The following is a 12,895-nucleotide window of genomic DNA, read 5'->3' on the forward strand; positions in this document are numbered from 1 at the left end:
ACTGTCACACTAAAACCACGATTTTTATTAAACAAATTTGTTTTTTAGACAAAAATGGACACGATGTTATAATATCTGTTTCCTAAAATAATGCGAATAAATCGTGTACTTTTTATATAACCTTTGATCTCCGGAGGCGAAAAGGGTCACAGAAATCTTAAGCTTCACTGGCATATAATCTATTTTATAACCGAACGAAAAAAGGCAAATCTCTATCGCATTTATAAGCCTCTTACCGCCTTGATCCAGGGTCGAGCTAGAACCGAGTCGTCACGCTTGATTTATTAGATTTCAGATTAGAACTATAGGCATTGATGGTTCGGTCTGACCGCAGGAGTCATTGTACATTAATAATTCATGATATTTTATCACAGTAAATGTACGCCGTGTTACAGAATAGTAGTCAATAAAAAATACTAGTAAATGGAACGCTATTAATCAGTGCTGTGAGCAAATGACTTGTCAAATTGATTGCACCAGTTATTTAATGCATTTTAATAACAGAAGCATGACAAAAGTTTTTAATGGAAATGGTAATTAGTGAAATGTAGGTGCACAAAGAAGTGAGTGATTTATCTTTAATATCGTATTGAGACTATGAATAGTTGCAATAGTTTAGTTTGACTCTGTGTTTCAATTGGGAATAAAAATCTTAATAATATTTGATACAATTATTTATATACATGTATTATGATAAATCGGGACATAGGCTTCCTAATTCCTTGTTGCATTCTTATGGAATTAGCCTTAACTATGTTATCGCAGTAAGTACAAAAAATAGGCAGGTTTTACTGTAAACTGAGAATGAGTAGATTTCTAACGACATTCTGTGTTTTTTTTGTGTGAGGATAATAGAAAATATAATATTGGTTATGCTCATAATAAGTACGTAAGTTTTAGGAATTTTCGTAGGTTTTTGTCTTTCAATTTAGTATAGCACTAATAAGATGTGCTCTAACATTTAAAGGAGGAGAGGCTGTTGAATGACGAAGAAATTTTTTTTTTTTTAATAATGCCCATTTTTAAGTGATTATGAGCTCGGAGATGAGACGACAATAGCGCAAACCACTGCGCTATTGACGCTTCAAATAAATTAATAAATGATGTTGACATTGACGTTTTACTCAACTTTACTACCAATAGCAGCAATTTATACAAAAAAGGATATATTTTATGTATATACATATTTAAATACCTTATTTGTTCATCATGAAAGAAATTCTATTTGATTACTTGTGGCGCCCTTTTAAGTATTCCAAAAGTACCTATTTTTTAAAAATTCAAGAAAGATTTTTATAAAATTAAATTTATTAATTTTCAATTTTTATTTTAAGAAAGATAATGTACTAAAAGCAATTGACACACGTTACAAATTAACAAAGTTTATAATATATAAAAGTATTTACACGAACAGAAACTCAGTTACTCTTCAAACGAGCGGCTTTTGAAAGAACGTAGGGGAAGCAAGGCACAGTTCTCGAGTGTTTGAATTGCGTTAAAAACAAAAACACGACGAAATGAGCTCAAACCACTTCTGAATTCTCATTAGTAAAATTGGGCAGGAAAATTCATTTGAACACGAGTTCAATGAATTAATTTTAATGATAAAAGGATATTTATTTGACAATCACCGCGAAACCCTCGTAATAATTATTTAATAGATCTTGGACATTATACCGGAACAAATGAAATATTTTTACATTCTTAAACTGAAACAAGACAGAATTTAAGTTCAAACACATGAAACAAAAACACTTTTACTTCTTGAATACTAGTTTCCGCCTGCGGTTTCGGTTGTGTAGCAGGAAGGGGGGTCTGATGTGGATGCAAAATTTCATGACGAACGGTTGAGATGTGGAAACGTAACAAATAAACCGACAACTTAAAAATAGTTACTGCATAAATCATAACCCCGTGGAATGGTGGTTAGAATGTTGAAATTCGCAATTCCGATCCGCTGGGCAAAAAACGAACCAGCTCTCTTGTCACCAGTGGAGGCAACTTCAGAAACTTTATGTACTACTACTCCAAGGAATTTGTTCATAATTAATTATTTAAATTAAATACATACACTACAATACATTACATATGTATTACTGTTCATTACCCACTGTTTAATAATGAAATAAAAACACTTTTTTATGAAAGAGATAACGATGAAATGGGTCACAAATTAATATACAAATTATGACATAGTCAATAATGATTTACTCTCGACTAAAGTCCAATATGATAGCAACGCAGTTGAACAATCGAACGTTTTGTTTGAGATTAGAATTGTATATTAAAATTATTACAACGTTATAAATATAAAAAGCAGCTCGCCGTACGTTTTAACGATATGTGTGAATATAATCCGTCCCCGTAAAGGTTGTATCGGCTCAGTGAGCTTTAGCGTCCCCGCGATTTTTACTCGGCCATTATTATATCATAATGACCTACTGAACTAAGCGTAAATAGATTCTCACTTTGTCTATTGATTTTTTTTTAATTTACACGTGTAGTACTTAGTTTAAACGTATTAATTTACTAACGCGTCGTAAATTAAAATACTCTAAGTACAAAAACATTAAAATTTTCATATACAAGTAATGTTTTAAAAACCACCTTTTACCACCTTAAATTAAGTGGGCCTTTTATTTATCTACTTAAAAACAATTACAATTAAGAATAATAAATATATTCTTAATATATCAATTAATGTACAATGATAAAACTCGTACGTACATTAAAGACTCATAGAGGAACTGTTATCAGATCCAAAGGTAAAAGCGTCCGGGCAGAACACCACATCATCTCGATAATGGAGTGCTCACTCGCTATGATTGATGGCCAACATTCAAATCATATTTAAAGGCGAGCAACCAAAACTAATTATTTCTCCGAATGCGTGCACCGTCTATCTGTTGCGTCCAAACAACTTTATCTGAGATAAGAAAGCTACGGTTGTCAGACCACTTTTATAAGTTAAATGGTAAATGGTCGCTGAGACGTGTTTATTAACATGTATCTGAGTGGCCGACACTTTCTGATGAACTTGGCGATATGGTACAGGTGAAGGGTTATAAGTAATCGTTAAGTTAAACAGGGCATTGTGCAATTTGTTCCGAATCTGTTTGTTTTTAACAATGAATTTAGTTCAAAACGTATTTAAAGTATTTTGTACTGGATAACAAATTCATTTTATGAATATTTTTTACAATAGTTGGTGATATTAAACTTTTCTGTGGTCTACGGAACATTTATAAAGGTATACATCGATATTACCTTTTAATTATATTATCAAAAATTAAATAAGTTACAAATGTAAATATAAATAGTAATATAAATAGTAGTCAATTTCGTACGCATTAATCACTTTCATAAAATTAATGTCAACTGTAAGATAACTTCCGGTTATATCAATAGATCCATAAACATGCTAGTGACTTTACCATTATATTTTAAAGTCTCATTTATATCAATCAATTAGTCACATTATTAGAATTAAATTATGTGCACGCGCAAAAGTTAATTCGTTGAGTTATTAATAAAATCAATAAAAATTGCCTCCATCCGACTTCCAATATCTGAAGCGAACACTTTTCAATATATTAAAATCTGAATATCAGTTCTTATTGATAACTTCTAAAGAATAGAACCGAGTGAATACTTCAAGAGATATGTGATTTGCAAAAGATGTACAAGTTGAAAATAATACAAAAAATAAACGATATTACTCTTGAATAAGCAAATATTACAACTGTAAATATAAAAAGGTAAATGAATTATATATTATATAGATTATACGTAGAAACGTTACCTTTTGTGAGAAGGTAATTGACATACACGGAGTTTTAACAGCTTTATTATATAGATCAATTGTCTATCAAACTAAATATACATAATAAGCACACATACGTATTAAGTACATATGTGTGCTTGTCCATATAGATTTTACCGCAGCGATCCATTGTCAATTTCCTTACGACACCTTACGACATTTTCTTCATTACATTTACATATAATTTTGACTTTCTCTTCTCCGCATTTCAAACGAATATAAGATCTAATGCATTCTTTATTTAAAAATATATAAATACATTTCGTACTTTTAATACAATTGAAGTATTATATTTACTTCAATTAACAATACGTAGATTAATTGTTATCATTTAATGCTATCGAGTTATCTGTACGATTAAATGTGTGTCAAATTATTAATGTTTAAGATACTTCAGAGAGCTATAATCTAAGACGAGCTTGTTTAATCAGATCTGCGCGTGTGTGTGTTTGTATGTCTGTAGTGCATCTGTTCTAAACAGTTATAAATCGACCGAGACATTTCAAATTACTTACTTAAGACAATGCACGTTTATTGTCATGACATATTCACGATTTGTAATTTTATTTATATACAAGTAAATACGATTAAAAGGCACTGTTCAGTCAAACTTTCAGTCATAGAAATTTGAAATTTAAAGATGACTTATTGCTATCGTTTTTAATGAATTTAGGTACAAAAATATTAAGAGAGTTCCAAAATTATCTTTAACGTTGTGTTAAATATTATAATCGGTTCGATTATAATATTAAATTCGTTCTTTTTTTATACATATCGTTATTTTTTATAGTTCAATATCATTCTTTTTTTATACACCTTACTTATTTGGATTTGAAAAAAGGGTCTCGCTATAAAGTTTTTTAAATACGTCGAGTAGATAAGTAAATTTTTTCAATAGATGACTACATAAGATTGCTATATTTATGTGTATGTTTGGTATTAGTAATCAATAAAAACTGACATATATAACATAACAAAATGGCTAATATCCATCGACATTGTCTTTACAGCGTGCCAGCTTTGACCTTCGTAGAGCCGCTAGAGTGTAAATAATGCGAAACAGTGAATAAATTTCAGACATGATGTTGTGGCGCGGTATTATTATGGAAATTCGAAGTGATTTATTCGGTGGACGTAATGTTTCGGAATCAAATGATTTTTACAGTTGACAGTGAGGTGCAAATGATGTTACGCAATTTTATTTCCAATTCAGACAAGTCTTCGGTTATAAAATATATCTATCTATTAATTGGACCTTGTTATGTACAAACCCACAGAAGCACTTATAAATGTTTTTACATTTTACAGTACCTTGGGTTGGTACATTTCTGTACAACACTGCCCATATAATGTACTGACAATAAATTTTTAATTTATTGTTCCTAGTAAATTATTTCTATACGAAGTTTGTTTTCTTAATGTAGCACAGATATCTAAGCACATATGGGTGATGTTATTTCCGCTTCGTACTAGGTTTGATTATTAACAATTATTATTATTTAAATAAAAACAAAGTTGTTTGTGAAATGTATTTGTCATTTGATTTTACCAATTTACCGGATCCACTCAAAAGTACTTATAAAATATGTTGAGTAAAATTATTTAGAATCGAGTTGATTTTATTCAAAATTCCAGACAATCAAATAAAATAAACGGAAGATACAAACGTGTATGTTAGACCGTATAAATCTCTATTCATCGCCCGGGTGGCTATAGTATAGATTTTCATACGACAATTAACTGTGAAATTCCAGTGATCAATTAAACGCGTTGTCGTCTAATTGTTGATAAGCGATTAGCCTAATTTGTGGTACACATGTTCATTAAACTCGACGCATATGATATCTCCAGTATCATTTTTACTAAAATTTGTTTTACGTCACATCTAAAATCAACACTAAATATTGGAGAGGTAAAGGAATATAACGCTTATGTTATCGACTGTCTCGTTCACCTAGTTGCTGGCTTGTCAAGTGCAAGTGTATGAGGAGTATAATCACGAGCACAATTTATTTATTAAACACTAATAGCCAGGATATATTATAGGAAACGAGTGTGTGCACAAACACAGGTGTATTCTCCGTTCTCACAGTCAAATAATCATATGAAAGTTAGCTCGATACAACGAGAGAGATAAGGCTCAAAACTTCCTAACTGCGGGTTGAGACTTTACCAAACCTGGATTTAGGCTCAGGACTTTCATATATGCAACTTTATAAGCTAGCTACTATGCCAACTAGGTAGTTAACGTAAATATTATTAAACATACGTTTCACATAATCAAAAATTATGCAAACAGAAGTTCATTTCAATGACGAAAGTGTTGTCAAAGCTATAAATTTATTGACGTCAGCTGCCAGTTGTATCGATCGTAAAGCAAACCTTTGCTTCCATTACTGTAAGTGAAACAGGAGAAATACAAATTTCGGGGAGGGGTTTGGCATAACGTTAATATTCACAACAGTGTATGTTATATTTGTACGTATACAAAGACGTCTTACGAAATAAAAATAAGTAGTATTTTCTTCGTCTTACCTTCATACCTAGTCAAATACACTTAAAAATATTTACGAATAGCTTTCGACTAACTTGTCCGTAAATCTAATCTGTAAGATCAAACTCGATAACGCAATAGTCGATTATTAAATGTCAGAAGGTATTATGCGACATTGAGTTTAATTAATGATAACATTCAAAGAATATAGGCATTTTAAAGCGTATCACAGTAAGTCGGTTTTGAACATTTCACGATTGAAATAAGATGTGACTTGTTACATAATAGCACTGCGGGTCGTGAGTTATATAATAAAAATAATATACATTTTTCGTTTTCGCACGGTTGCAATTTTTTAATAAAAAATATGAGAAGTGTGCTTAGCAAGAAAACTTTTCATGACGTTTATTTATTAATTAGTTTATATATAATAAATGAGAAATTTGAATAATATATTTGCAATACATAGATCTTACTTTAAAATTTGTATATTTTTAACTGCATATGTAATGTATACCTTATACAATTTATTGTAACGGCCAGTTACCGACCAACGCTTTGCAGCGAACGATTCGCTGCACGTAACTTGGAATTATATCGATTATATCTTCTTAAATATTCATTGAAATGTTATAGTGTAAAATATATTTTTTATTTACATTTATTGCACAAGATAACTAACACAACTAAATAAGGAAAATTAAAAATGAATTGGAGAAAATAAAGTAACAGCACAGTGTCATATTGATGGACTAAGGTCTCCTATCCCTTAGAAGGTTTGGAACTTGGTTGATACACATGTGGCAGAATTCCATAGAAATTATATACGAAATCATGAGAAAACCTGCATGGTTTTCTCATGATGATTACCTTCACCACCGAGCATGAGATTTTTTTTTTATGTTATAGGGGGCAAACGAGCAGGAGGCTCACCTGATGGAAAGTGATTACCACCGCCCTTGCACATCTGCAACACCAGGGGGGTTGCAGGTGCGTTACCGGCCTTTTAGGAAGGAGTACGCTCTTTTTTTGAAGGTTCCCAAGTCGTATCGGTTTGGAAAAACCGCCGGCGAAAGCTGGTTCCACAGAGTGGTTGTGCGAGGCGAAAATGTCTTAAAAATCGCGCTGTTGTGGATTTTCGGACATCTAAGTGGTGCGGGTGAAATTTAGAATTTTGACGAGATGTCCGAAGGTGAAATTCAACTGCCGGGATTAATCCAAACAATTCCTCGGAACATTCCCCGTGGAAGATTCGGTAGAAGATGCAGAGTGATCCAACATCTCTACGCAGAGCCAAAGGATCGAGCAGATCAGAAAGAGCTTGATCGTCGATAATTCGAGATTTCTGACGTAAACGCACACCCCAGATTGTGGTATAAAGGAATGTTCCAATTTATACCCGGGGTAGGAAAGAAAAGTGGCACTACCACTTAAGAGTTAAAAACACAAACTAAGCGCATGGAAATTCAGTTGTGCTTGCCCGGGTTTGAACCCGCAATCATCGATTAAGATCCTAATTTATCGATCGCTTTTTGTAAAAACCATATCAAAAAGCCGTTGAGTGGTTTAGAAGAAGACAGCAGAGATATAGATAGAGACAGAAAGCGACTTTATTTTATCTATATTTCTATACTTAATATTATAAATGTGAAAGTAACTCTGTCTGTCTGTCTGTCCCTCTTTCACTGCCAAACCAATGAACCGAATTTGATGAAATTTGTTATGAAGCAACTTGAACTCTAAGGACGGACATAGGTTATTTTTTTTTGCTTAAACCTAAAACGCGAGCGAAGCCGCGGGCGACAACTAGCACATTTATATATAAATGTAAATTATATGAAAAATATTTTATTATTATTAAAAAAACATAGTAATTATATACGAATTAAAATTAAAGATTTTGGAAGAAAACTGTATCAGAATAACACTTCACCATACTACTCGTACATTTCGAAACGTTGTTGTCAACGGGAACAGTTAGTTACATTGGATATTATCCAGCTGTTTCTCATTGTTTATTAAATCAGCTATTTCCAGATCAGCATGAAACAATAAGGTTGATCAATTATTACCGACAGCAAACCGTTAAGACGAACGAGTTTTCCGTTCAAGTTGATGCGAAACACAGAGGTCGGCCGAGCAAAACATTTGTTAGAGAGAGCGACGGGATCAGGCGGATTCCATAAATCACTGGATCGAAAACCACTTATCCGACTATAAGGACCGTTATTAATTGGATTGATACACGTAATCGTGAATGATTCAAGTACTTTAAGAAAATCACAAAACCAAACTCGAAACCTACATAGACTCAATGTACTGGAATATTTTTATCTTTATACGTGGAATTTCCGTATGGAGCGAAAAATGTTCAAATATTCATAGTTGACTTTAAAATTTTTCGGCAAGAAAATTTTGTAACGTGCAAAGAAGTACTTAAAACACTTTTATTCAGTAACTCGTATAAAAAACAGTTAGTTAAAATCAAGCACCTACTTTGTTTTAATATAACCTAGAACCACTAGGTTTAAATCATTGCTAAATTTGAAATAGTGTTTAACCTTACTACTCGACAGACAATTTCAAGGAGAAAACAAGAAATTTAAATCCCTGCACACTAAGTCTTGGCGGATATATTAATCGGATTCGGCACGCGGCTCTGATTTACACGAACCAGATGTTACCAAACCAAGTAGTACCATACCATTTTACATGAAACTACTTCTAATGTAATAAATACATGTTAATGAATAATTTATAACCAACTTAAATTAATTAGTCATAACATTTATTAGCGCACAAGCCTTATACTTTTTACGACCCGTAATGCCCCTGTAGATAGATCTTAGCTAAAAGATTACGCGTTCAAATTTGGATAAAACCACTGAGTTTTTCGCACTTAATTTAAAAGAAAGCAAAAAAGATTCGTGAGGTAGAATAGATATATCGGATGACTGATTCTTTTACATGTGTATTAACTATAACTGGACTAGCGTGGAACAAAATCCAACCTCTCCTCGATGGTACTGTTTATTTAGCTCTTAAGTTATTTTAACTTTACTTCTAAACTCAATAATAACAAAGTGAATAATATTTCCCGAATTAATAGTATAAATATTTTATAATTTCACTAAACCGATATTTATTTCTCAATAAAGTTTTGTTAAGCAACGAAAATACTCAAGAATATGCGACCACAATAATTTATGTTTCGTAAATGGTTTTTAGTCTGATTGCTTGTGTATTGAATTTATTAAAAAAAAAAAAACAGAAATTATTTAATTCAAGCTTTGAAGACAAAAAAAAATTTCATTAGATTTATAGGAGGCGAACATGATTTTTTTTTATACAAACATCCAATAAATTTTGCTTTAATCTTATGTTCTATACATAACGTATTTTATTTACGAACAAAGGTACAACTTTTTAAGGTGCCTCAACAGAAACTCCGAACTCAAGTCTAAACCGAACCTGCGACTTTTTTAGTAGCTATACGGCTCGTAAACCATTGCGTTTAGATTAAACAGACAACATAAAAATAAAGTAAATATGTAGATAAATATTCTGTTGTAGCGTTAACAAGGTGGATGAAACTTTAAGGCTTCATCTTAAAAGGCAAGCGTTTGCCCAGCGCATGGTTACGAGTTGTAATAATTACCTAATGTTCTTATTAATAATAACAACACACATTTTTTAAAACCCCATTTTCATAAAAAAAATTACCTTCTGTACTAATTTAATTAGATACACACACTCTACAGAAAAACTGCAATATATATCTCGAGAGATTCAACGACACGATTTTACTTTTATATAAATTAAAATAGGATTCTATTTGAAGCATTTTGCAAAATTTAATGCACTTACGTTTGCTCTTTGAATAAAACCGTGAGGCTGTCAGACGGAGGGATGAAGAAATTATAAGTACTCCTCGTTTCAACCAATATTAAATTGTCGTACCTTCATTCTTCCTACTAACCGAACTATTACTTCAATAAATCCTTGAATTAAAAATATTTAACGGGCATTTTTACTGTTTAATGAAATAAACAGTATCTATGAAACGAAGCACATTTGACATGTGAAATTTGTCATGTGTCTAATAATAGGGCATAATAAGGCAAAATTCCAAACCGTTAATATATACAAATAAATACAATTGATTTGTCTTTCTGTGTAAAAATACATTTTCTAAGTAAATATCGCTGTTCGCCAGTTAACAAAACAACCATTATCTTAATTTCCATACGTCTAACTATCTATTTACTAGGATAATATTCAATCTTCAAAATATATTTTGTAATCGAAATAATTCACGGTATCGTATCTTATTTATCTGATACAGATATGTTGATTCTATAACAGTTTAATTTACGTATGAGTGTGATTTTAATGAAAATCTATTTTAGGATTTTTTGGAATATATTCGGGAATAATTAACGCAATTAAAGTTCAAATTTTTAGAGTTTTGAATTGACGTTATAATACATATAAACATAGTACTAATGTCGTTTGAAACGATCACGAGGTCGTTTCCAAATTGTTTACTTGAAATCTCCTTACAACTGTTATTTTAGTTAAGTAATATATTTCACATATTATTATATGTATCGATTTGTTCCCTTTCAAACACGTTTTAAATTCTATCACTTAAGGATCTGTCAGTGGGGATATTGTCCGATGTTCACGTAAGTGAATATGGAGGAAAGTGGCGTTGAAAGTGTCAACTATAACGAGGTAGCCAGTCTGCCATGTCAGATACGTAACACGATAAATTTACATATTGACGACGCCAACAATTCCACGCCTACTATGACACATTCATACTCGGTTCCGGGAATAAATGTATTCATTGTTAACAATATAATTTCCTTGCTCGTAACTATTTTAAATGCCGGGAGCAATTAGTACAAGGTTACCGCAAATAGCGGTGTTTTCATAGATTATTATCTGAGGGAGGCAACAATCGAGTGCAAGGTATGACGTAATCGCCAAAACCGGCGCGAATTAACCCCTAATGGTTTCAACTGCGAACAACGTTTCGAAAACATAATCTTTATGTTTATGTATTTACCAGTATAAGCCAGAAGAAATATTTAAAATCTATTTGATAATTACATGTTTTTGTATAGAATTGTATAATTGTATAAGTGTAATGCACAGAATGTAAAACGACTACCTACGTATGTTCATTCTGCATGACATTTAAAACATGAACAAAAGAGGAACTTATGAATTATTGGAATTAGTCTTGGTGGTAGGGCTTTATGCGAGTCCGTCTGGGTAGGTACCACCCACTCATCAGATATTCTATCGTGTTCTACCGTCTACCTCTATCTACCGTAATCGTGATCGTTTACCATCAGGGGTCAATTTGCCTGTCCGCCTAAATCATTAAAAAAAAATCGAAAGATAATAGATCTTGTACGAAATGAAAAGTCATACTTAACTTATAAATTCATTTTACGATAACACAAATTAGACACACTCATTTGTTTTTTATTTTTAATTTTAGACTCTCATGATTAATAAGAACATTGTTCATAACAATTCGCCTCGCATGTACATGAACAATAGTAGTACTACACATTTATTTTCTAATAGCGACGAGACTAACCTGTTGCCATACATGGTATGGAAAGCGATGGGCCACCAATGCGGCAGCAATAGTATGTGCGGTGGGTAGAAGCAGACCGAAAGCGGCTGCAACTGGCGCGCCTACTGGTAATAGCGCGTAGGCAGCGAAAACAGCCCAGACTACGTGGGCCGCGCCTTCCGCCGCCGCTCCAGGGTTCCAAGCGGGCAACGTAGCGGCTAAAGCCGTGCCGCCACCCGCGAGAGCTAGCCAGCAAGCGCGCGGTAAGCGCCTTTCCGGTGCCACACTGCTGGCTCGCCCGCACCACCATGCGAGCCCGCCACATAGCACGGCGTGCGCGCTTAACACGCCCACCTAACAGAATAGTTATTTGTCAAATCGAAAATCTGAATAGTAAGTAGCTTCAAGATTTCGAAAAAAAAAACATACTATGTATTTTTTTCTACATTGTGTCTACTTGAAAAACCACGTGTTTTAGAACTACATATTTATAATAAAATATTTATACCTGTGGCGCTCTTCGCCAACCTCTCGTGGCATCGACACCTGCGAGCGCAGCAGCGAGCACGGCCCAGAGTGCAAGTGCGTAACCCACTGAGGAGCGCTGTAGCTTGCACGCGTAGCGAGCATACAGCTCCTCTAGTTCAGCGGATTCGAAGCGGCGGCGCGCGAGCAACCGCGCCAGCGGCCCGCGCGCCGACATCGCCTTTACTGCGTGATCCATGCTCCGGTTCGTCGTCTCACCTCGCCTGCGCACCCTCACGTACCTCCCTCCGCCTCATCTACACAAAACGAATTTTCAGAAATTAATTAATATATAATCGATAATTTTACTCATAGCTATTTATGACTAATTGACAAGACAAGTCCCTTTGGAAATAAGGCTGCAATCGCAAGCAATAAAAAAACTAGTCTTCGCCAATCAGTCGTCACTGGAATCCATTATTACGTAAGATTTTTTTTTATCAATCATTGATTTTTA

The 12,895-nt window shown here is 33.2% G+C and overlaps 1 protein-coding gene across 3 annotated transcripts in view; it reads right to left on the reverse strand.

Moving 5' to 3' along the window:
* LOC113399856 (Ca(2+)/calmodulin-responsive adenylate cyclase) overlaps positions 1 to 12,895 on the reverse strand; it is a 94,690-nt gene that overhangs the window by 60,408 nt on the left and 21,387 nt on the right. For all 3 annotated transcript variants that reach the window (XM_026639116.2, XM_026639115.2, XM_026639117.2), the window contains exons 2-3: positions 12,422 to 12,695; positions 11,935 to 12,267 (exon numbers count right to left, since the gene is read on the reverse strand). In XM_026639116.2, the coding sequence (XP_026494901.1) occupies positions 11,935 to 12,267; positions 12,422 to 12,637 (549 nt within the window). In that variant the 5' untranslated portion in view covers positions 12,638 to 12,695. The remainder of the gene's footprint in view (positions 1 to 11,934; positions 12,268 to 12,421; positions 12,696 to 12,895) is intronic.

This window comes from Vanessa tameamea, chromosome 8 (genome assembly GCF_037043105.1).
Source record: "Vanessa tameamea isolate UH-Manoa-2023 chromosome 8, ilVanTame1 primary haplotype, whole genome shotgun sequence".
Lineage (NCBI taxonomy): Eukaryota > Metazoa > Arthropoda > Insecta > Lepidoptera > Nymphalidae > Vanessa > Vanessa tameamea.